This window comes from Oryzias latipes, chromosome 14 (genome assembly GCF_053564925.1).
Source record: "Oryzias latipes strain Hd-rR chromosome 14, Olatipes_Hd-rR_3.1".
Classification (NCBI taxonomy): domain Eukaryota; kingdom Metazoa; phylum Chordata; class Actinopteri; order Beloniformes; family Adrianichthyidae; genus Oryzias; species Oryzias latipes.
Window position 1 is genome coordinate 15,272,757 of NC_136250.1, and position 22,360 is coordinate 15,295,116.

Below are 22,360 nucleotides of genomic sequence, written 5' to 3' on the forward strand. Positions count from 1 at the left end.
TTGTTATTTATTTTTTTACATTTTGGCCTAAAACTGCATACCAATAATAAAACATTGGGAACACTTTCAGTTTAAAGCAAAAGATAATCGGAGTGGGACTTTAAGTGAGAGATATACAAGGGTATATTTTCAATCCAAAGAAATGTATACTGTACAAAATGGTTATATGAATATTATATATATCCCGCAAATATATTAAACACTTAAAATGGGTGTAAAAAAAATAGCTGCTTATTATCTCTGTTAAATTTTTGCATAGTGCAAAGTCAGTATAGCAAACCTAAAGCACTTGTTCTGGTTTGAATGTGTGGCCCTGTTTGCTTTGTTAAATCAAGAGTATTTTTATTTTCTAATTCCAGATGTTCACAGCATGCAAAGCTTCCAAGTCATTTTTCTTTAGCTCACCTCAAAGAGATCAGACAGCATGCTGATGTTCCTTTTTGGCCTCATTTATGCTTTAGAGTGCTTTCTCATAGGGAAGGAGAATGACCAGCTGCTCCACTGCCTGTGTCAGGTCAGCCAAAATCCTGCAGTGTGTCATCCCCATGTTAAACGCGAAAGCTCCTGAATGCCTCAAGTGACTTTAAACCTACTTGTTCATTTAAAATAAAATATAAAATATTCATTAATTTCATCAGGGTCATGGCAGGTTCATATTTTTAAGAATCTTAAAGAATACTATAGCCAAATTTTTTTTTTTTATTTTGACGTGCCAACAATATTTTTACTGTTTTGTATTAGGTGCATCAATGCAACAATGCTTTTTCAAAACGTATAAAGGGTAACATTCAAATTTATTAGCATTTAAGTAGCAATCTATTAGTACTCAATTCAATCAATCTTGCACATTTAGATAAGTGAGGGCATGAAACGTAACTTGTTATTCAGGTAGGTTGAGTTAGTCCAACAGCATTTATCAGTATCCCTGTGGTGACACAAGTGTTAGTGTCTTGTACATGACACCATGGAAAATAGAAGACCATAAAAGCATTCTTTTTACCATGTGTGACCATTGGCTCTCATTATAAATGCTTTATTAGATCTATAAATGTTTTTGGGTGCAGGAGTTAATGTTTTAGGTATTTAAAAGTTAAAAAAAAGAAGTCTAAATTGTGTTTTTATTTCATTAGGATTTTGTTTTTGCCACATAGCTGTGAGCTAAAATATTTAGCACAAAAGCATGGGATCAATAAAATAATTCCTATGTTCAGTTTATTGAGGAAAACAAAATAATCTATTAAAGACTAAAGGACCTTCAAAAAAAATGTTATCAGCATTTTTAATGACAACTTGATTATTATTAATATCAATATTATTTTGATTATGTTAAGTTCTTAAAAAATCAAAAGGTTTTTCAGCTGCCAAGTGCTTTTTATTTCAATGTTTTGATACATTTTAAATCCGTTATTTTTTTAAGTCATTAAAAATGAATAACAAAACAAGTAGTTTTTGATTTAGACGTGCTTTACACCATATAACTAGTTATTTTAATTAGCTATTTTAAAGAGGTTTCACTTAATATTTAACTCTTATAAGATTTTGACTTTTGAAACTTTTTGCAAATGTTTTTGTGTTTTTATTGTATTTTATGTATTTTTTGTATGACACTTCCAAAAATACAAAATATTTTTTTCTTCAAAATTCTTTCCCATATTTTTGCTCGTTTAGATATAATTTCCATTTCATCGACATAAATATTTACCCTCTGCATTAACGTTAGCATTCAACCTTTTTGTTCGGCCCAAAGTTTCCAAATCAAATCACTGTACATTTATTCTTAGAATAAAACCAACAGCCCCTTTGCCTCTTTAGCAGCAAAAATAGCTGAAATTTTAACAACATTTTCCACCTGAAAAAAAGATTGCTTGAAAAAGGAAAACAAGACACATCCTCTTTGGAATGACTCACAACAAGGTGGAAAATGTGCTTGCATATCCTAGCTTTGTAATTTTGGTTCATTTGTTAGAAAGGCTTTATCATATGTCTAGTGACTAAAAAAATAGCTCAATGGCTAACCAAAATGTCTGAAACAGAACCAAACGGTTAAGAATTGTTTGTTCAGTTTTCTTAAACTAAACACAACTTAACTTTACAATAAAAAGGAAAAAAACAAAAAGTTTTTTTTTTTTTTGCTTGATCTGTTCACTTTAAAATACAGGAAGTGGTTGCTTCCTGGCAATGCTTAACGTCACTTTTTTGCTTCTCATATTGTTACTGCAGTTAGAATGGACGGCTCACAAACCTATTTGCCTTTTTTGTTGATACGGAGCTTCTAAATACTTGAACCAAAATTGGAAATCTAAGTTATGTAAAGTGTTTTAAATCTGTAGGTAAGCTGTTGAAATAAGCAGGGTTTTGTTGGAAATTAAGGTTATCATAACTTTCCTTTACAATTGTTGAAATAAAAAAAATTGAAACTGAACTGTAGAAACCCACTGTATCTTGTTTACAATAGTCTGAAACATCACTAGTTTTTTGCTAATGCTGAAATCCATCCCAGGGGTAGTTTTACAGCAGTGTTGCAGGTAAATGTCAGTATTAAGAATGAAAAACAGGTCAGACTAGATTGTAATTTCCTGTATGGACACTGGAACATTGTCACATGTGTACAAAGGTTTTATCAGTTCATCATTCAGTTGGGTTTTGTTGATGATTTTTTTCAAGCTTACAAATAGAGATGTTGTTGATTTAAATTCAGATTGAGTCTATAAGCCCTCCCCAGTAGATCCATCCATTCTCTAGAAATAGTTTAGGATTCACAGTTTAGCATTGCCGTTTTTCTCCATGCCTCCTACACAGTGATATACACAACTGTAAAGTGTAGGCTTGCTGTTAGATTGGCATTTATGTGTGAGGCCGGGTTGCTCTGTTTGCCTTTGTCAGATACTAGAGAAAAACAAGCAACAGATGGAAAATGCTTCTAGAAGAACACCAAACTCGCCCTTTAAAAATTGGTCATTGCTTTTTTTATATTACTACTGGACTGTGAGAAAGTTTACCTTAATTCAAGATAATTGGAATGTTCATATTTTTTACATTTACTACTTTTTACTTTTCTGTAAAAACCTCTTCAGAAACTCTGTTACTCTGCTCCTCAACTCTGGAACTCAGTCCCACCAGACATCTAAAACAATGGTTCCCTTCCTGTCTTTAAGTCAAATCTCTTCACCACACCTGCTTAAAACACAGTTTTTTTTAAATACGAATCTAACTAACATGATAATAATAATAATAATAATAATAATAATAATAATAATAATAATAATAATAATAATAATAGTTATTATTATTATTGTTGAAAACCGGTCGCAACACTTCAAACTGTGACAGAACAATAACCCAAGAAACAATTAGTTTGCTGTGATTATCTCTTGCTCTCTAATAATTGTTTCTGTGTGTACATTTAATATGTTTTTGCTTCACTTTACAAGACCACAGCTCAAAGTACAGCAAAACACTGTAAAGCTTAACCTTTCACTCAGAGGGGGAAAAAAGTGACTAAACTCAAAGATAAAATGTTTTAACAACATTAAAGGTATTTATTTATTTTTTAATAATCAGTATTTCAAGACTTTATATTTTAAAGGCAAATTATCAAAAAGAAACTTTTTTTTACCAACTACATAAATAGTTAAAGTTTATTATATTGAAAGAGTGAGTCAGATGAAAAATCTTCAATTGTGGATAACATTTACAAAATATGACATGATTTCAATAGATTTTGAGCTTCTTGCAAGTTGAGGCATCTTGACTGTTCTCTCCTTTGATATCCTAGAATTATGAACTAGTTTTGTGAGGCTGCTGGTATCTTTGTTCCTAATGATGCTCCTCTTGCAGATGCCTGTGCTGGGTTCCTTGTACAATTTTCTGAAGAGCTTGAGTTTCATCGGAGCAAATGTATTGTCCATTCTCTACGTACACACACACATTTGCACTGATTTGCCAAGACTGAATGAACGTAGCCCAAGTCTGACAAAAACACGTCTTTGTTTTACAACATAGAACTTCTTCTGGATTCCTCAAAGCTCAAGGACAGCATGACAGTTCCACTACCAAAGCTCACCCGTGGCCTATTCATGTCTAAATTTGAGTCCTCATTAGTTTTGAAGCTCATTGTCAAAGATGGCGTTGAACCTGATGATCCAGACTTTCTCCTTGAAGATGTGTTATGCTTAAGTGTCGCTTTGGCTGCCACCTTAAAGGCGTGTGCTGCTGTGCTGCAGCGGACTTCCTCTATGGTGTTCCTTGAGGGTTTAAACAGGATGATATAGACCTTGTTGAAGAAGATGCAAGCCAGCATCCCAAAGCTGGATGCCAGAATAGCAATAACCTCCACGGCAGAAACAAACTTTCCATAGGTACTAAAGTATGCAGGGATAAAAGAGATCCAAACAATGAAGAATATGAGCATGCTAAAAGTGATGAACTTTGCTTCTGTGAAGTTTTCTGGTAGTTTGCGTGATTTAAAAGCAAAGAAAAAGCATATGGCTGCCAAAAGGCAGGTATATCCGATGAGAAATCCAAGACCCATCACAGAACCCTCATTGCATGTGATGAATATGATTTCATCAATGTCATGATTCCTATAGCTGGAGGGAGGGGCGTTGTAAAGCCACACCACACATATCATGACTTGCACAAATGTGCACAGAAACACAAGAAGAAACTGCAAGTTTAGTCCCCACCATTTACGGTGGAGACTTGTAGGAATCTTGGCCTCGAATACTAACAGAACTCTGTTGGTTTTCACAAGGATACATGAAATACAAAGCACAAAACTTATTCCAAAGGCTGGTTGGCGCAAACGGCATGTCCAGTTCTGTGGCTCTCCTATAAAAACTAGAGAGCTGGAGAAGCAGCAGATGAGTGAGAACAGAAGCACGTAGGACAGCTCTCGATTTGTAGCCTTTACAATTGGAGTGTTGCGAAATCTAACAAACACCCCCATTACAAAAGCTGTAAAAACAACACCAAGCACAGCAAATATGGTCAAAGCGATGCCAAATGGTTCAGTCCAGGAGAGAAACTCAATTTCCTTCAGGAAACAGAATGTGTGGTTGCCGTTGGACCATGAGTTATTTGGGCACTTGGTGCAAACACTGGAATCTGCATTAATTGAAAAAAAAAACAACATTTTTTTTTTAGAAAAATCTGAGTAGTGTGTGAAGCGGATTTGATTATTATTCATTTCAATACCTTTATGATTACTGTATTCTCCATCTGAACATTCTGTGCATTCAAAACAACATGTGGGCATGCTGTCGATGATCCCCTTCCTCGTGCCAGGTTCACAGTCCTCACTGCAATTAGAGAATGGCACCTGCAGGACATAGTAAGGACAGAAATATACTATCGATGTGAAAATGTTCTCCTGGGGCGGATTCAGTTTGAACAACAAGACCACTTTCATTTTGGCAATCCCTAGCAGGCTCTAAAGGAAACAAACTCAGTCTAGCAGGAAATCATCCTTAAAAATACACTCAGACTGGATTTTTGGGAGCTCTAGAATAAAATAACCAATGTGCAGTGTCATCTCAAGTTTAACATGAACAAAATCCCTTATAATGCTTGTGTAAGCCACAGTCACTAAGATGTATGCATCTGGATGGCTAAAAAACTTTCTTTCCTTGGTGGGAATGCCTTTCAAGAAACCTTTCCAAACTGTACAATGGCCATAAAACATTGCAGAAACATTTTTTTCCTAACACAAGTTCACAAACCTCGGAACCATGACCATTCCAGAGAATCTTGCTCTTTTCGATAAAAAGCTTGGCTCCGCGTTTGATGTGAACATTGTAGTATCCTATTTCCTTGAAGACAACAGAGCCATCTTCTGATGATCTGTGCCAGTTTATGATGGTGTAGTTTGCTGCCAGATCTGCATTTTCATCAAAATGCATCTTTTCCCCCATGTTATTGGTGTAGTTCAAGTGTCTGAGCTGCTTTAACACCTGTGAAAAAAAGCAACACAACGTTAGAATCACTTCAGCAAATCCAGTATTTAGAAACTTTAATTCTGCTCCCAATATCTACCTGCCATGCTTCCATCGTCTTGATGTCTGCACAAGAATTGTTAGCAAAAAGTCCTTGTCCTGGTCTGCAGGTGAGTATGTCATGCAGAGCATGTGCAATTGAATATACTGCCAAATAAGCATTATAGGAGATCCGTAGATGTGTGTAGTCCAAGTAGGGGGTCTCCACACTGGTGATGTCTTCCTCACCAGTACACAAAGGTCTGAACGTAGTGCTGCCCTTCCCAGTTTCTTGAAGTCTGGGACTGTCTTCCAAATAACAGTTAAAAGTTTCTTCCCAAAACTCTCTGACAAATTCATTGTGAGTGTCTTTCTTAGGGTGGACTTGCTGTAAAAACTCTCTAAACCCGGCAATGTGGCCTGCCTTTAGAGCAAAGCCAATTGTCCCAGCCACAACGTCCAAGTATTCTGGTTTGGCAATGAGGGAGGAGCTTGCCCACGCTTCACTGGCCAGCCATATACGATCTGTAAAATTTCTACTGGCCATTTCTTTAATTAGAGGCTCTACGTCTGGAGCACTGGCAAAGACAACAATGACTTTAGCAGAGGAGTTCTCAATCCGGTCAGCAAGAGCTTTAATTTCGTGATCCTCAAAATACTGAGAAATAAGTTCATTCAAGTGAATGCAGATGTCTCGTTCCTCTATTTCTTTTTCAAACTTTTCAATGCCTGGGCGTCCGTAGTCGTCATCTGAAGCCACAGCAATGACCCAGTTCCACTGGAAGTACTCAATGATGTCTGCCATGGCTGTAGCCTGGTGCTCATCAGTGGGAATGGTTCTCATGAAGGACTTGTATTGATTCTTGTTGCTCAGAAGGCGACTTGAGGAGGCATAGCTGATCTGCATAAGAAAATAGTCAAACGTTACATTGCCATGTCATAGATCTATCCATCCATTAATCCATTTTCTTAACCGCTGCATCCCTTTCAGGGTCAAGAAGCTGCCAGGGCCTAACCTGGCTACAAATGTGCAAAGGCAGTGAACACCCTGGACAGGTCATCAGCCTGTTGCAGGCCCATGTCATAATATGGCATTTCATTTCCGTTGTCTTATATTTCACTTCAATTTTTTATTGACACTTTCAGATAATGTGAAAAAAAATTGGAAATGATGGCTGATGTTTTTTTACTGACCTGAGGAATATAAAAAAGACCCAGTAAGTTTGCAACTGCTGTGGAGACTGTGGATCCAGCAGGACCCACAACTGCAATGGTGGATGGGATGTGATCAGTGCAATTGCAAAACTCGTCTAAATTCAGAGAGTCGATTTTATTTTGAGCCACAAAACTGAGCGTGGCTTCCAAGGCTTTTGAAACCGTGTTGCAGGTGTCAAATATCCTGTAGCCCAGCGTGATGTTGGGGAGAAGAATGCTACTGTTGTTAATCTCATCAATTGCAAAGACCATAGCCTGGAGCCAACGAAAACCTCGAAAATTGAACCTGAAAGTAAATATAAATCAGAAAATAGATAAATTCAACAGATTTTCATTCATTAAAAAACCTTGTGAATCTTACCTGACACACTGTGTGGATTCTGGTCTTGCTGCCAGATCCTGATCTTTAGATGCAACGCCAAAGTGTATTGGGAATAGACCACCAAGCAAAATATCCCCAGTCATCTGTGCTCTGTGATGGGGCCCATAAGTTGAAATCACAAAGCTGGATCCCAGCAACGTCAGGTAGTACAGGAAAAGTCTCATCTTTGTCTTCTTTGACAGGACAGATTTGTTTTCTTTCAGAATTCTCCTCTCCCTTTAATCTGTCTGCAGGGCAAATCCATGCTGTTCATTTTTCACCACAAAAAATGTCTAAAAAAACAAACAAAATAAGCTTTTGATGGACAACTGGGCTGTACTTTAAATTTATTAAAAACAGTCACTTATGGTCAAATGATCCATGTGTTAGAGAGTACAAGTGAACAACCTCCTGTCATTCAGTTTTTTACAACAGCCATTGCACAAAAATATATTTATCAACATAGAAGGTAAATCCAAATGCTTAAGGTAGTAAAATGCTCAAAGTAGTAAATTGATTAAATCAAGTGACAGAGGTTTATTTTTATTTTAAAAGGCCACAAACTGATATTGCAATAATGATACTCAGAGGATTACTTACCTGATTTTAGCAGAATCAAGTTTTAATCTGAAATTTGTTTCAAAAAGCACATTTTTTTCTACTTTTAAGACTATCAGAACAAATGCATTAGAACATGAGTTAAGAGTGCAGTCACACTCTAATGATCCTGCTTCCTGCAAGCTCACACCCTCATGATGTGGTCACTGAAGTGCAGTCGCCATGGCGAAAAGTAGCTCTGCATCTGGCTAATACTGCTGGAAAAATGCTGAGGCAGAGCTGTGATAATGAAGTGACTACACCTACACACAGTCACTGTGTCCAGCTTTATTGTTGGTCACAAATTAGACAGTGATTCCACTGTCACCAGAGAAAAATAAAGTAGACAACATAAAAAAAATACATTTCAACACCCTGTTCCTATACTTAAAAAATTTATCCTACAAAATGCAACATCAAAAATTATTGATACCATAATTAATTCCCGATGTTTCTTTTTTCAAGAATAAAAATATAAAAATGACTTCTTACTAAGCTTTTTTGCTAAACAAAATCAGCAAAGTATCTCACCACATTAAAATCTGCTTCCAAGATTGCTCGTACTTCTGCAATGTCCTTCTTTTTGTAGCTTAGAAATCAAAATATAAAACATATAACTCAAATCAAACAGAACTTACCACATGAATTCCTGTCAAATATGTTCAGAGCTTCTAATTTGCTGTTTCTCTCTTGAGTTCAGTAAAGTCAGTAGCGCTGCTACCTTCCAAACCTCTTTGTCCAGGTGAATCATTGACAGAAAGTAAGGGGGTTTGTCCATTTCCTCTAGTAAATGAAGTTCACTCACAGTTTACTCCCTATGGGTGAACATAATTACAATGTAAACTGCCCAAGACAAGCTCAGAGGGTTTCTTTGATTTGTGATTCTACACTGTTAGCACACCATTAAAGTACTAGATGTTTTGGTTTTTGTGAATGTTTTACCATCAACAACTGACTAGAATGAAAAAAATACTACAATCTAAGCATTTTAAATTCGTACCTGAGTTTATGGGACTTTGTCATTGTTTGTAGTTATGAAAAAGGAAAACCTTATTTTTTTAACCAAAAGCCTTTTGAGCAACTGCATGAAAAGCCATCCATCCATCTTCCTCCGCTCATCCCGGACCGAGTCACACGGGCATGAAAAGTAAAATTTCATAAGAACAGTTTATTCAGCTATGGACTAACACACATTTAAAAAAAAGCATGAATTTAAATCCAGTGTGCTACTGTAAAACTCCACTCTAAAATGTTCGAAATATCTAAATGCCAGCAAATCTGGAGTAGGATGTGGTGTTATCTGCATTTTCTCAACATTTGGGGTTGTAGGAGCTGCGTGATACCAGGGACCCCTAGAAGCAGTGGATTGTGATGTCATGTTCCTCAAACAAGCCCTCATGCTTTAATGAGTTGATCTTCATTCTGTTGCCAAGCATTTGTCCCCACTGTGAACAATTTTACTTTACAGTGTGCTGATTTACAAGCAGCAGAATCCAGCTCTGAGAAGTAACAAAAATCTCACCTAAACTGGTTCTAGGAAACAAAGGGCCAATGAATCAAATTATGTTTTAATACTTTTATTTTAGCTTTTCTAGGAGGAAGAAGGTTCAAAAGAGACTTTAAAAAAGAAGTAAGCAAAAAACAAAGACACCTGTTTCTGTCTTAAGAGTGTATTATGTTGCTGACGGAAATTTAATGCAATGATTGTGTCACATGCGAAAAAATTGTGTGTTTTCTTCACTTCTTTCTGCTTTTAAAGTCTAGATCTCCCAGCCTCTCATGCCATTGCCAAGTTCAGGTGAATCGTTTTGAGCCTGTCTTCTCCAAAAATGGCACATTAGTTGGAAAAGTAACATAATGTGCCAAAAATGTGCTGAGAGGACTTCAAAGTGCATATATATTCACATGCGCAGCGGACAGAAACATATCAAAACTATTGCACACGGTGGAATATTCTGCTGTAACGGTAAGGAGGGTTTTTATATGAAATTTAGGTTTTCACAGATCTGTTGTAGATTTTAAAGATGTTTGACTCTACTAGACATGTTCCTGTGGACCAAAAAGCTGGGACCCAAAAACATAAACTTGAGAAGATGGGTTATATGGAGATGGAAAAGAAAATGAATCCTCCAATGTTCTTCATCTTTATACACTTTGTTTGAAGCAAAGATAAAAAATGAAAGCACAAGTCTCTTTTATGTTTTGCTTTAAATTGCTACATCATAATGCTTTCTTGTTTGATTCTTTAACTTAGTTATTATTGTTTCAATAATACTTTTGACATTATAGTCTCCAGATGTCAGTTTTTAATGTAAAACTCATCAGTAAGTTTCAATCTTTTTCATAAAAACAATTTTAAACATTTAGGTTTTGACTTGGAAACTTCTCTCTGTGTTTCCTTGAATTAGTACATTTTTATTTAAACTTGATGCTTTTAAAGATTGTTTTTATTTTATTCTTTCAAGCTGTCGGGGCAATATACGATTTGAGATTTAAACAAAATCCACTATATCCAGAGTTGCAGTTACTTTATTATATTACATTTTTTACATTCAGAACACACAGTACATCATCAAATCAAACCACACTTTATTTTAAAGCCCCTTCTCTGGGTAACACAAAGTTCTTAAAAACCAAAAAAAAAAAAAGATTAAATGTTTAATGTTTCAAAATAAAGAATACGTTTCTGTTGTTTTCACAACTAAATAGCTTTTAGATCAGCAGTTTTACTTTCTTTCTTGAAAAAAGGTAAAGTTTGTCCAAAATGGATCATATCATATCTGCTGTGCTTTTGACATGTTTTCTTTTGGATAGTCCTTGTAACTAAGACAACATTTCTGCATTAACAGATGTCTGGTGCAAAGGTGCTGCTGTACTTGCAGAGCCTGTCACGTAGGAAACCACTGGAGCCTGAAGGCGAGGTGTCCAACTTTTGCCGCTGCCTGACCACTCTTGACCTGGTAGCGCTCGGGGTCGGCAGCACGTTGGGGGCCGGTGTTTATGTGCTGTCAGGAGAAGTGGCCAGAACTGTGGCTGGTCCAAGTATTATTATCTCTTTTCTGATAGCTGCTGTGGCCTCCATCTTTGCAGGACTATGTTATGCGGAATTTGGAGCTCGTGTTCCAAAAACAGGGTCTGCATATCTCTACAGCTATGTGACGGTCGGGGAGATTTGGGCTTTTATCACTGGCTGGAACTTGATGCTGTCTTATATAATCGGTAAAAATTTATAGCACTCAATAACCATTTCAGTGTAACACACTGGGATGCTGTTATTCTGAAAGTTATCCAAGTGGCCTCCAGAAAGTGGCAAAAAGCCTTTTCCTTTGACTGCATTTTTCCGCTCTAACAAATTGTCCATGTTGCATTTCTTCCCTTGTTGAAGGGACATCAAGTGTAGCCAGAGCATGGAGTGGGACATTTGATGACCTCATTGGGGGTTTAATTTCTATTTCTTTGGAAAAACAAGCTGCAATGGATTTACCTGGTTTAGCCCCTTACCCAGACTTCTTTGCAGCTGGGCTTATCATGCTCTTGGCAGGTATGTTTCATAATCTACACTTTTATTATTTTTAGCAAAGGAACATAAATATGTCATGAGACATGTTTTCTTTGTTTATCTCCAGGAATTCTTTCCTTTGGTGTTAAGGAGTCGGCCACTGTGAATAAGGCTTTTACAGCTGTTAACATACTGGTGTTGCTGTTTGTTATCCTCTCTGGCTTCTTAAAAGGGGACGTCAACAACTGGTACATTGGCAAAGACACTCTTTTGAAATCATATGAGTAAGAACCTCCAATTGTTTTGTATTGTCTGCATAACTGTATTGGCAGTGCAGCTATATTTTGCCTCACTGCTTCAATAAACTGATGACATCATATCTAATAATTTCAGAAATGACACAAGCCTGAATGAAACCAGCAGAATTGGCAGAGGGGGATTTTTTCCTTTTGGCTTTGAAGGAACGTTAGAAGGAGCAGCAACTTGCTTTTATGCATTTGTGGGTTTTGACTGTATTGCTACTACAGGTAAACAAGTTGTTATTATGATTATTTACATTCTATCTATCCACCTTCTACCTTTCTGGAGCGGGTGTGTAGGAGTAGCAGTTTAAACAGAAATGCCCAGACCTCCTTCTTGACAGAAATGTCCTCCATTTAAAGACTCCAAAGTGCTTCCATGTCAGCTGAGAGACAAAATCCCACCAGCGTATTCTAGGTCTTCTCTGGGGCCTCTGCTTGGTGAGACATGCCCTGAAAACCTCCCCAGGGAAATGCCCAGAAGGTATTCGGAAGAAATTCTTGAGCTGCCTCAACTGGCTTCTTTTTATGTAGAGGAGCGGTACTCAGAGCTTCTCACTGCAAGTTTCTCAACTTAAATCTAAGGAAGTGCCCAGCCACCCTACAAAAGATATGAATTTCAGCTGCTTTCACCTGGGATGTTATCATTTAAATCATGACCCAATCCCTTTGCCCATTGCTGAGGGTAGGAACATCAAATCAAGAGCTTTGCTTTTGGACCCAGCTTTTCAGTACAACAGATCACTACAATGAAGACACCTATCCACCTAATTCATCAAAGTTCATTGTGTCTACAAATTTAAACTGAGTTCCTAAATTATTTTTTATCAGACACGGTTTGTTTTTGTCAAATGTACCTATTGTTCCTATCCACCTGTCAATCTGACCCTCCATCCTTCCTCACTCATGAACAAGCCCCCAGAAACTCAGTCACTTGGGGTTGGAACGTCTCCCCTCCACCCCAAATAATCTTTTCTTGACGGAAAACCATGGCCTCTGACTTAAAGGTACAAATTCTCTTTCCCGTTGCTTCACACATCACTGTGAATTGCCCCAGAACACATAGAAGTTCCTGGTTTCATGAAGCCGACAGAACAGCATCATCAGCAAAAAGAAGAATAGAAATCCTCCTGGTTCCCACTTTTTTGATAAAGGGACCACCACTCCAGTATGCCAATCCAGGGGCAACGTCTTCATCTGCCACTTGAGGTTGCAAAGTCCTGTCACCCAAAAGAGTCACATGACTTCCAGAGACTTGAGGTACTCAGGATGAACCTCATCCGCCCCAACTGAGGAGTTTTCTGACCATCTCAGTCAGCTTGGGGATAGACTGGCCCACTCCTGGATGACGTCCTTTGGAATGGTTTCTTGTTTTATTCATTCCCTTTGTATTTCTTTTTAACAAAAGGTATATAAAATAAATTATTTCTAACATAGTGAACCTTTTTTTAAAGTATATAACTCTTTAAATAATAAATGAAATTTTTGTTTGTCTGAAGGGGAGGAAGTTCAGAACCCTCAGAAGTCAATTCCACTTGGTATAGTGGCATCCCTTCTCATCTGCTTCCTGGCTTATTTTGGTGTGTCTGCTGCTTTGACTCTCATGATGCCCTACTGTTTACTCAGCCTTCACAGCCCACTGCCTGTGGCATTCTCATACGTTGGCTGGGGCCCAGCAAAGTATGCAGTGGCTGTTGGATCCCTTTGTGCTCTGTCGACAAGGTTAGAAACACAGTAAATGTATTAGTTTTGGTTTTTAATTTTTCTCTTTCAGATACGCTTATTGTGCTTTAATAGACTTTAATTTAAAGTTCCCAGTTAATAGATAATACATATTAAATCAAGCCTATTCATAACATATTACTTTTTCAAAAAATGAGATAATAAGTGATAGAGTTTAAATAAAGGATTTGATATATCTTCTACAGTTTGCTGGGATCAATGTTCCCGATGCCTCGTGTCCTCTTTGCCATGGCTAGGGACGGGCTGCTCTTCAAACCTCTCAGTAAAATGAGTAACAGACAAAGTCCTGTAATAGCTACACTGGCTTCAGGAATTGTTGCAGGTAAAAACTCTGATCACATAGATATACTTTAATAGAGATGCAGGATGTTTTTCTTTAACCAATCAGCCATGAAATGCCTTTTGCATCATTCATACTATCTATGAGCACCACAACTTAACGTAAATTCCAGAGAAAATAAAACAAGCTGGGATTTGAACTTTCCAAACTACTGGCACTTTAAACTTTTAGAACTACTGCATAATAATATTAACTTTTCAAGCCTTTTCACTTGATCATTGTAACTTTAGTTGGCTAAAATTACAAGACAAGAATTTATTCGGAACAATACAGATTCCTTCTTTCTGTTTGTGAATATAATTTTTTAACTAGAAAGAATCTTATGAATGTGTGCAGTATGAACACATTTCAGTTCAGAAATCTGCTGTACGCTTCCTGCAACAACTCTCTTTGTCCAAAAATGAGAAGTCGCAGACATTTTACTGACTCGAGTACATTTATGCTTTATTCTTCTTAGCGCTAAAATGCAAAACTCAGTATAGAAATACACTTCAAGATAAACTAGATAAACCATTGTTTTAATAGAAGTATGGCTAATCTGGAGTCTTTCCCTTGAGACCTTTTGCTTTTCTGGTATTTTTTTCTTTTCCAAAACACTGCTTTATTTATTTAGAATTACAGATATAAAGTTTAAACCTTTAAATCTACATTTAACTTTAATTAAATGAGGTCACAGGCAAGTGTGTTTATATGCCTATTGTTTATATTTGCAGCTTTTATGGCATTGCTCTTTGACCTGAAGGCACTAGTTGATATGATGTCGATTGGAACGCTTTTTGCCTACACACTTGTTGCTGTTTGCATACTCATATTAAGGTATGGTTTTATTACGTTTTCTAGAAAAAGGTGCTTACATTAAATTTAGTCATGAAAAATTCAGCTCTCTGTGTGTATCAGGAAAATACATTTCAATGAAGGTTGTGTTTTAAACTACTAACCATAACTGTCAGAACTGTTGCTAAAGTTTGGATAAAACTTCTTGGAGCTAAATGCAATACTACATATCTTAATATGCTCTTCCTCATAAAGGTACCAAGTTGACCTCAATGAACATTCAATCACAGGCAAACCAGAGCCTTTCACAATAAGTGGTGTGTTAAGTCCTCCATCTCAAGCAACATTCCGGACATCAAAAAATGTGTCTCTTTTAACTCTTTTTACTAGTAAGTAATTTTTCAAATTAAACTAAACACCATATTAATTGCTATTTTAATCAAACACTAATGTTATGTTGCAGTTTTTTTAGCTGTCATCTTAAGCCTTTTCCTTCTGGAGGCTGCCACCGCCCTGCACACCCATCAGGTGTGGAGTTTGCTTTGTGTCATTGTGCTTGTGCTTATGCTGGTTCTCACAGTTCTAATTATCTGGAGACAGCCACAGAATACATCGAAAGCTGCCTTTATGGTATGTCTCATTTTTTTGTTTTTGTTTTTTCTTCATGATGGAAATTCTTTGATGAAACTGCTAACTAACCATGCTTAGTAAAATAACTGAAAATGAAAGCTGTCACTGAGAACTCACTAAATGATTCTCGCACATATCCATGGGTTTGTCATAACACTTGCACTCCTTGATGTGTGCAGGTTCCTTTAGTGCCCCTGCTTCCGAGTCTTAGCACTTTTATTAATGTATACCTCATGGTTCAGCTTGGATCAGACACCTGGATTCGCTATTCAGTGTGGATGGCTGTAGGTATGAAAAGAATATTGCACTAATTTGAATATTGCTTTAACATTTCTCAAAACATTGTTTTGCATGAGAATAACCACTAGTGATGTCTTTTATGTCTTTTTTTTTATTAGGCTTAATCATCTACTTCTGTTACGGAGTTCAGCACAGTGTCCAAAAACAAAGGCTCCAGAATTCACAGAACCAAGTCCATTTTTAAAGCATTAATGCCACGAAAGAATGAAATTACTGGACCTGGGAAAGATTTTTATTGGTTGACCGTGTGCATATCTCACAGTTGTGTTTTGTGTATTTCTTCCTTTATTGTATGTACAAAAAACTCTTTCTCAATGCTACTATGATTTATCTTCATGTCTTTTTTAGGTTGATGGTGTTTAAGCTGAATGCTTTTATGTAAACCACAAGAATACCAATGTTCTTTATAGATTATATGCAGGCTATGTTTAAATACAGTATGTAATAATTATTGTATTTTTTTATTCTTCTAATTATGCAACAGGGGGTGAAAAAGTTTGTTTTCTTCTTTCAGTTCCCTTTAAGATTGTGTGTGAAATTTTGTTTTTGTTTTATGGAAATGAAAGCAAATGAGTAAAAATATTAATATTAATATAAATATTAAAAACAATGAAACGGTGCACAAAAAATTTCGATCTTTCTTTCGATCTTTTTGGTTGGTTTGCCTTTACTGTTCTTCTGTTTGTCTTTCAAGTTTTATTTTATTTTATTTCATTTTATTTCAGGAACGAAAAAGGAACTCACAAGTTTCGTTTATGTTTCAGAAGGAAGTATTTTAACTGAACACCGTGTCTTCTGCTTCCAGCCAATTGGAGCATAGCATACGCCCTCAAGCAGCCAATCAGCACCTAACTGAGGAGAGCAGCGCATTGTTCAAAAAATTTCAACGCATTCAGGCGGAGTAAACAGCCCGGTAGCCCAGAAAACCGCAGTTGAAAACCCATGGAGAGGATTTACCAGATATTTCGATAGTGTTTAATTCTTTAGACAATTTAGGTGAGACAGAAAGGTTGGCTATTTCAAACATTGGGATCTAAGCGAAGGAATTTAAATCTGACCTGTGCTAATCGGTAAGTTTTTGTTTTGAAAACCTGAATTTTCAAGACATGACAAAACATATAAGGAATAAAAGTTAAGTTGTGCCAATAATTCCCCAAAGTATGCTATGTTAGGTAACATTTGAAGTAAGTGTGTGTTTAGCATAAATACAAAATAGATTCTTCTGTAAATTTCATTTAGGGAGTGCCAACAACACTCATAACGGGAACGTGGTGTGTTTTGTGACAGGAAAACATGGCGTTGGCGTTCTCTTTATCTTCTCCATATGGATGTCCATCCGACGAGGAGGAAGAGATGGCTGTGTTCGAGTCCACAGCAGCAGAGCACGGATGCCTGACCAGGCCGCGTCTGCCTGAGCTCTCGGTCATTTCTCCTGGTCTGGAGCCTCGATCATCTGTTGCAGCTCAGGTGAGGATCTGCTGAATCTTGCAGTTTGGAGTGGTCAAACACAAGGTTTTTGTTCCCGCTATGCACCAAAAATGTTAAAATAATTTGTTTTTTCCTATTTTTATATTTTGAATTTTGGCGTGTTTAGTGTCAAACTTATCAAAATATTAGGGAAAAAAAGCTATAAATTTGGCAGCAATCATTGATTCATGTGTTTTTTCAGAAAGTAGTAAAGAAATCTGGAATCTGTGATGAAGGGAATATGGAGAAGGTGAATGTTTTCCTGCGTATCCGACCGCTTACAGACTTGGAGAAAGAACAGGGCGAAGAGCAGGTGAGTTATGTTGTCATTTCCACAAATACTTTTTTGTGGTTGTTTTCAGTTTTGATGCTTTTTACACTTAATTTTTGCTCCTCTTTCAGGGCAGTGTGACTGTCCAAGATGATGCCACCGTGCTGCTCAAAGCTCCAAGAGAGTCTCAGAATTCAAAGACGGCAGAGAAGGGAGTCACTCAGAGCATTCACAAATTCAGTTTCTCCAAGGTAAAATAACCAAACACTGTATGGTACCTCTAGAAAAGATGGATCCACAATTTTCTGTTTTCTCCTGTTTTCCCAAAGATCTTTGGTCCAGAAACGACGCAGCAACAGTTTTATGATGCCACGCTGAAGAAAATGATAAATGAAGTTCTTAAAGGAGAGAACAGGCTTCTGTATACATATGGTGTCACCAACTCTGGAAAGACCTACACCATCCAAGGTCAATTTTATTCATTCCCTGAGATGTTTTCAGCACAGCATCTGGTTCCTTTACTCCCATATTTGAGTTTTGAATGCCATTTTACAGGCAGCGGTCAGGAAGCAGGCCTCCTGCCTCGAGCTCTAGTATCCCTGTTCAGGAAGCTGCAGGGCCGCCTTTACAGCGCCATGGACCTGAAGCCTGTGATGTCTCAGGATGTGAGGCAGCTCGACTCAAGTGAGGTCAAGATGGAGGAAATTCGCAAAAACTCTCTGCTCAAGGAGGTAAATAGAAATGGAAAGAATGGTGCTATACTTAGATTTTGACACGTAATTTGAGGTGTTTATCGTTATTGACAGGATGAAAATCTAACGTCTCGGCGAGCTGGGACTACCACAGTTTGGGACAGCGGCGTTGGAGGACTTTCCTCCACAACTCAGATCACTACACAACTGGAAGGTGAGGAGGAAAGCCACGTGTTGACAAGTTCTGTCATTTTTAGATGAAAGTAATATGATCTAGTGAGGCATTTCCTACAGGCCCCCACTGTAAGAACGTATTCACCTGCTATTAGACCAAATTTTCTTTTTGCAGACACTGACAGTGTGTGTTTGGAGCCGGACAGCCTTTCTCTCAGTGGAGGGGACGACCTGGAAGAAGGGGTGCAGTTTTCCATCTGGGTGTCCTACTTCGAGATCTACAATGAGTTCCTGTATGACCTGCTGGATACCTCACTCTCCCTGCAGTCCCGAAAAAGAATCACACTGCGGCTGAGTGACGACAAGCAGGGCAACCCCTACGTGAAAGGTAACACCAGCTGGTCCTCTGGAACAAGTCTCTGCTTTGTGTTTGACTGTATAACATGTATACATAACGTTGAGTTCTTCTTCCCCTTTCATCGCCACAGACCTTACCTGGATCCAGGTGCGGAGCGCAGAAGAAGCCTGGAAGGTTTTAAAAGCTGGATGTCGAAACCAGAGCTTTGCCAGCACTCATCTTAATCAAAACTCCAGCAGAAGGTAGGACCCCAGCAAGAGGTTTTCTGTTTTGAATTCTTTTTGTAGCATATCTAATGGTTAATTCATGAATTCAGCCACAGCATCTTTTCCATCCGCGTTCTGCACGTCCACCCCGATGCAGTTCCAGGGCAAGCTTTGCAAATCAGCGAGTAAGTTCAGCTGCAGCAAGCTCAAACTCAGTGACATTATTTTGGGCGCTGCCATGTTTTGATCATGCACTTTCCAGGCTGACTGTGTGTGATCTGGCCGGATCTGAACGCTGCAAAGAGCAGCGTCTTGGAGAAAGGATGAAGGAAGCCACCAACATCAACACCTCCCTTATGACCCTGGGGCGCTGTATCAGCGCCCTGAGGCACAACCAGAACAAGTAGGTGTAAAACTGACACTTTGGTTGGACCGAGCAGAACAAAATGTGGGAGCTGAGTTGTTGAGTGAGGGATATTCAAAGTATTTTGTATCCCGTCAATAGATCACGGCCACCTCAAGTGGTACCCTTTAGGGACAGCAAACTGACGCGCGTCCTGCAGGGCTTCTTCTGTGGGCGGGGAACCTCTTGCATGGTGGTCAACATCAACCCATGTGCTTCCACCTACGACGAAACCCTTCAGGTCCTCAAGTTCTCTGCAATTGCGACGCAGGTCAGAAAACGAGTCCTTTACCTCGACAACTGGACTGGTTTAGCACTGCATAAAAGGACAAAAATGAAATAAAACCGTTCTTTTGCAGCTCGTCCACGGCCCATCTACTAAGACCAGAGTGGCCTACATTCTGTCCATGCTTCGTGAGCAAACGGCCAACAGGAACGAAAGCACTGTGATGGAGGAAGAAGAGGAAGAAAGTGATGTTGAAGACGGAGACATCACCATGTTAAACACTGAGGTAAATGTGTTGGATCTATTCCTGGTGTTCTGTTTTATCTCTGACCTTAAAAAAGATGTAATTTTCTTCTGAGAAATCTGATTTCACTTTGAGTGTTACAACATTTTGCAAGTGTTATGGAATATTTAAGATGAACATCTCATATCTGAAAAATTGTTCCCATTTTTAAATAGTTTAAATGTTTTACATTTTTAAGACTTTGCTGCAAGCAATTGATGTCCTAAAGCGAGAAGTGCGGCGCCAGCGTGAAGAGAAAGTGGCTCTGGAGGCCAACGTGAGGGAGCAGGTGGTCTCTGAGATGATGGAAGTCATCACCAACATGCAGGAAGGTTTCAAGTATGTGTTTTTTGAATAACAATCAGAATTAGTTGTCAATAAAAGTCAGTTGGGGTCAGTTGAATTTAAACTATCAAAAGAAACATTACATCCATGATTCTTTTTTGTGTCAGTGACTCAAAAGTAAAAGTATGCAATAAGTACACGTTTTTCTTTGTTGAGACGGCTTCAGGTGCTTAGCAGTTGCTTTCTTTTAGGGAAACCCTAGAGACTGAGAAAGGTCTGATTGAAGAGCTGTATGAAAACAAGATCGCCTGCCTGCAGAAACATCTGCAGAAATTCTACAGCCGAGAGCTCGAGGTCAGACTTGGATTTTCTATTTTTTTTTTTTTAACAGTTATAGGTTTTGTTTCCTCATAGAGGGTCAGGGTAACCCCCATGTGTCTAAAATCACTGTATGGATGTTTCATAGGAGCGGGATCAGGAGATTGAGGCTTTAAAGGCAGCTCTAAAAGAACAAAAGAAGGCAGCGGAAGGACCGGTCTCTATGCTGGAGCCTTTAGGAGACTCTGATTGTCCTCGGCGGTCGCAGCGGCTCAGCTCCAACGACGTCTGCAGACTGCGAGCTGAACTTGAACAGTGTCGCATCGAGCTTTTCGCCAAGACTCAAGGTAATTCATTTTTTCATGCATGTTTAAAAAGGTTATGTGAAATCGGCTAAATATTGAGTGTCTTAATCTGTTTGAATGCGCAGAACTAATGAAGCTGAGGGCGCAGTCCGAAGTGCCTGGTTCAGCTGGAACTGTCACTGGTGCAGCTGAGCGCAAGCTGCAGGGCTGTCAAAGGGTCAGTCCACTGTCGACTTCTTTTTTTTTTTTCCATTTGTGATTTGTACGAATAAAGGTGATTCATTCTCCAACAGAACCTGCGGCAGCTGCGTCTGGACTTGCTGAGGCTGGGAGAGGAGCTGCAGTCTGGGGAGAGAGCCTGCTGTCGCAACACGGGCGGGGAGAGGCTGCGCCACACATTAACGGCTGCAGATGAGACACTTGTTAAGCAGGTACAGCCGCTTACAGCCAGGAGAGCTTAATCCCTCTGTACACTCTGACTCTCTTGGTGTGCTCGGTCTTCTGTAGCAGGAAAAAAAGGCTTAAAATATGTGCCATTACACTTTCTTAGCTTTTCATGTCAGATGTGAGCAAGCCATCATTACAGCATTTAGAACGTAACTGTTCAGGTGTTTAATTCTCTTTAAATCTCTTTCTTCCCCCCTAAATTCTCTCTTTAACCCCTTGTCATGCACAGGCATCTTTAAAACTAAACCTAGGGTTCTAACACGTTCTCCTGGTGGCGTACTACAGCATGCTGCACTGTTGTCTTACTTCCTCCCCACGTTCAACCGCATCTCCTCCTCTAGTCTCATCTAACCAACTGACTTCTTCTTAGAACCAGATCCTGACGGAGCTGCAGAATGGCCTGATGTTGGTCAAAGCTGAGCTACGGCGCAAAGCGGAGACCCAGATGGGCCGCCCTGAGCTGCAACCGGCGGGCTTCGCCACGCCCACCACATCGGGCTTCTGTAAAAAGCGGGGCTGCACGCCCACCGGCGACACGGAAAACCGCCCGCCACAGAAGCGTCCCTTTTTCCAGTCCCTGTTCCCGCCGCGAACCCCAACACCCAGATACTGCACCCGCGGCGCCGAAGAAGCCAACGCCACCCCATACATGCGGGTTCTAAGGTCACGCCAACAGACCCCCCCTCCTAGCCCAGTCCTCACGCCTCGTAGTGTCAGAGCGAAGCACTGAGCTGAAATTCTCACATCATTCAAAAGAAAAGTTGCTGGTTATCTTTATACTGTTCTCATACGTTAATCGCCTGCTTTTTGCTTAACTTGCTGCCGTGCCAGATAGTTACTTTATAAGCCAGTAAAGCTGCAGGAGACAAAAGGAAACTGATGTGTGTAAGAACATCAAAGTACAAGCTTCTGAAGTAAAAAAGTTTATTTCTGATTCCATTGACTTTAATAAAAGTAAAGTGTAATGGAAGCTCATGTTTGCAGTAACTTTTAAACTGTTTTGAATAAAAATGAAACGGCTTTGATCTTATTTTGATTCAAAAATGTGTTACTGATTCATTGGAAGAAACCTATACGTTTTGGGTTTTTTTAACTGGCATTTCCAAGTGCTTGCCGTAAGTTTTTAAAGGAAAAATAAATGTATTTTTTCTTTTTCTGGTGAGGAACTTGATCCAGTTGTCCTCAAACATTATCA

At 38.7% G+C, this 22,360-nt stretch overlaps 3 protein-coding genes across 5 annotated transcripts; 2 read left to right on the forward strand and 1 right to left on the reverse strand.

Annotated features, from left to right (window-relative positions):
- Nucleotides 1-3,518: 3,518 nt before the first annotated feature.
- Nucleotides 3,519-8,898, reverse strand: casr (calcium-sensing receptor). 2 transcript variants are annotated; one of them, XM_078930585.1, is made up of 7 exons: nucleotides 8,784-8,898; nucleotides 7,549-7,841; nucleotides 7,167-7,473; nucleotides 6,034-6,873; nucleotides 5,717-5,951; nucleotides 5,197-5,349; nucleotides 3,535-5,106 (listed from the first exon to the last, which is right to left on the reverse strand). In XM_078930585.1, exons 2-7 carry the CDS (start codon nucleotides 7,731-7,733, stop codon nucleotides 3,992-3,994), a joined length of 2,835 nt encoding a protein of 944 aa, XP_078786711.1. In that variant the 5' UTR covers nucleotides 7,734-7,841; nucleotides 8,784-8,898; the 3' UTR covers nucleotides 3,535-3,991. The 2 variants fall into 2 exon arrangements, with proteins under 2 accessions (XP_078786710.1, XP_078786711.1); XM_078930584.1 differs by lacking the exon at nucleotides 8,784-8,898 and having other exon boundaries at nucleotides 3,519-5,106; nucleotides 5,197-5,320; nucleotides 5,721-5,951; nucleotides 7,167-8,620.
- A 1,090-nt stretch (nucleotides 8,899-9,988) lies between these two features.
- On the forward strand, nucleotides 9,989-16,359 carry LOC101159936 (cationic amino acid transporter 2). Of its 2 annotated transcripts, XM_078930590.1 has the most exons (13): nucleotides 10,073-10,111; nucleotides 10,995-11,105; nucleotides 11,236-11,364; nucleotides 11,531-11,686; nucleotides 11,772-11,928; nucleotides 12,038-12,171; nucleotides 13,443-13,665; nucleotides 13,872-14,008; nucleotides 14,740-14,842; nucleotides 15,056-15,189; nucleotides 15,264-15,430; nucleotides 15,610-15,718; nucleotides 15,829-16,359. In XM_078930590.1, the coding sequence occupies exons 3-13, from the start codon at nucleotides 11,346-11,348 to the stop codon at nucleotides 15,912-15,914; spliced, it is 1,425 nt and encodes a 474-aa protein (XP_078786716.1). In that variant the 5' UTR covers nucleotides 10,073-10,111; nucleotides 10,995-11,105; nucleotides 11,236-11,345; the 3' UTR covers nucleotides 15,915-16,359. The 2 variants fall into 2 exon arrangements, with proteins under 2 accessions (XP_011481770.1, XP_078786716.1); XM_011483468.4 differs by having other exon boundaries at nucleotides 9,989-10,111; nucleotides 10,995-11,364.
- Nucleotides 16,360-16,533: 174 nt separating this feature from the next.
- kif20a (kinesin family member 20A) lies at nucleotides 16,534-22,195 on the forward strand. Its single transcript, XM_004076352.5, has 19 exons — nucleotides 16,534-16,800; nucleotides 17,018-17,197; nucleotides 17,400-17,510; nucleotides 17,600-17,719; nucleotides 17,798-17,936; nucleotides 18,024-18,199; nucleotides 18,275-18,374; nucleotides 18,510-18,722; nucleotides 18,823-18,934; nucleotides 19,009-19,083; nucleotides 19,161-19,301; nucleotides 19,404-19,572; nucleotides 19,661-19,813; nucleotides 20,010-20,149; nucleotides 20,347-20,449; nucleotides 20,562-20,760; nucleotides 20,844-20,935; nucleotides 21,012-21,149; nucleotides 21,536-22,195. The coding sequence occupies exons 2-19, from the start codon at nucleotides 17,024-17,026 to the stop codon at nucleotides 21,893-21,895; spliced, it is 2,715 nt and encodes a 904-aa protein (XP_004076400.1). The 5' UTR covers nucleotides 16,534-16,800; nucleotides 17,018-17,023; the 3' UTR covers nucleotides 21,896-22,195.
- The last annotated feature ends 165 nt before the right edge of the window (nucleotides 22,196-22,360 follow it).

What these genes read in the sequence shown, in the direction of transcription:
- LOC101159936 (XM_011483468.4), top strand. Translation starts at nt 10,995, where the DNA reads ATGTCTGGTGCAAAGGTGCTGCTGTACTTGCAGAGCCTGTCACGTAGG. An exon ending in GCTTATCATGCTCTTGGCAG is followed by an intron (nt 11,687 to 11,771) that starts GTATGTTTCATA and finishes GTTTATCTCCAG; the next exon opens with GAATTCTTTCCTTTGGTGTT. An exon ending in CTTTGTGCTCTGTCGACAAG is followed by an intron (nt 13,666 to 13,871) that starts GTTAGAAACACA and finishes TATCTTCTACAG; the next exon opens with TTTGCTGGGATCAATGTTCC.
- kif20a (XM_004076352.5), top strand. Translation starts at nt 17,024, where the DNA reads ATGGCGTTGGCGTTCTCTTTATCTTCTCCATATGGATGTCCATCCGAC. An exon ending in AAAACTCTCTGCTCAAGGAG is followed by an intron (nt 18,200 to 18,274) that starts GTAAATAGAAAT and finishes CGTTATTGACAG; the next exon opens with GATGAAAATCTAACGTCTCG. An exon ending in GCTTTTCGCCAAGACTCAAG is followed by an intron (nt 20,761 to 20,843) that starts GTAATTCATTTT and finishes TTGAATGCGCAG; the next exon opens with AACTAATGAAGCTGAGGGCG.
- casr (XM_078930585.1), bottom strand. Translation starts at nt 7,733, where the DNA reads ATGAGACTTTTCCTGTACTACCTGACGTTGCTGGGATCCAGCTTTGTG. An exon ending in GAATCCACACAGTGTGTCAG is followed by an intron (nt 7,474 to 7,548) that starts GTAAGATTCACA and finishes ATTTACTTTCAG; the next exon opens with GTTCAATTTTCGAGGTTTTC. An exon ending in GTCTTTTTTATATTCCTCAG is followed by an intron (nt 6,874 to 7,166) that starts GTCAGTAAAAAA and finishes TTTCTTATGCAG; the next exon opens with ATCAGCTATGCCTCCTCAAG.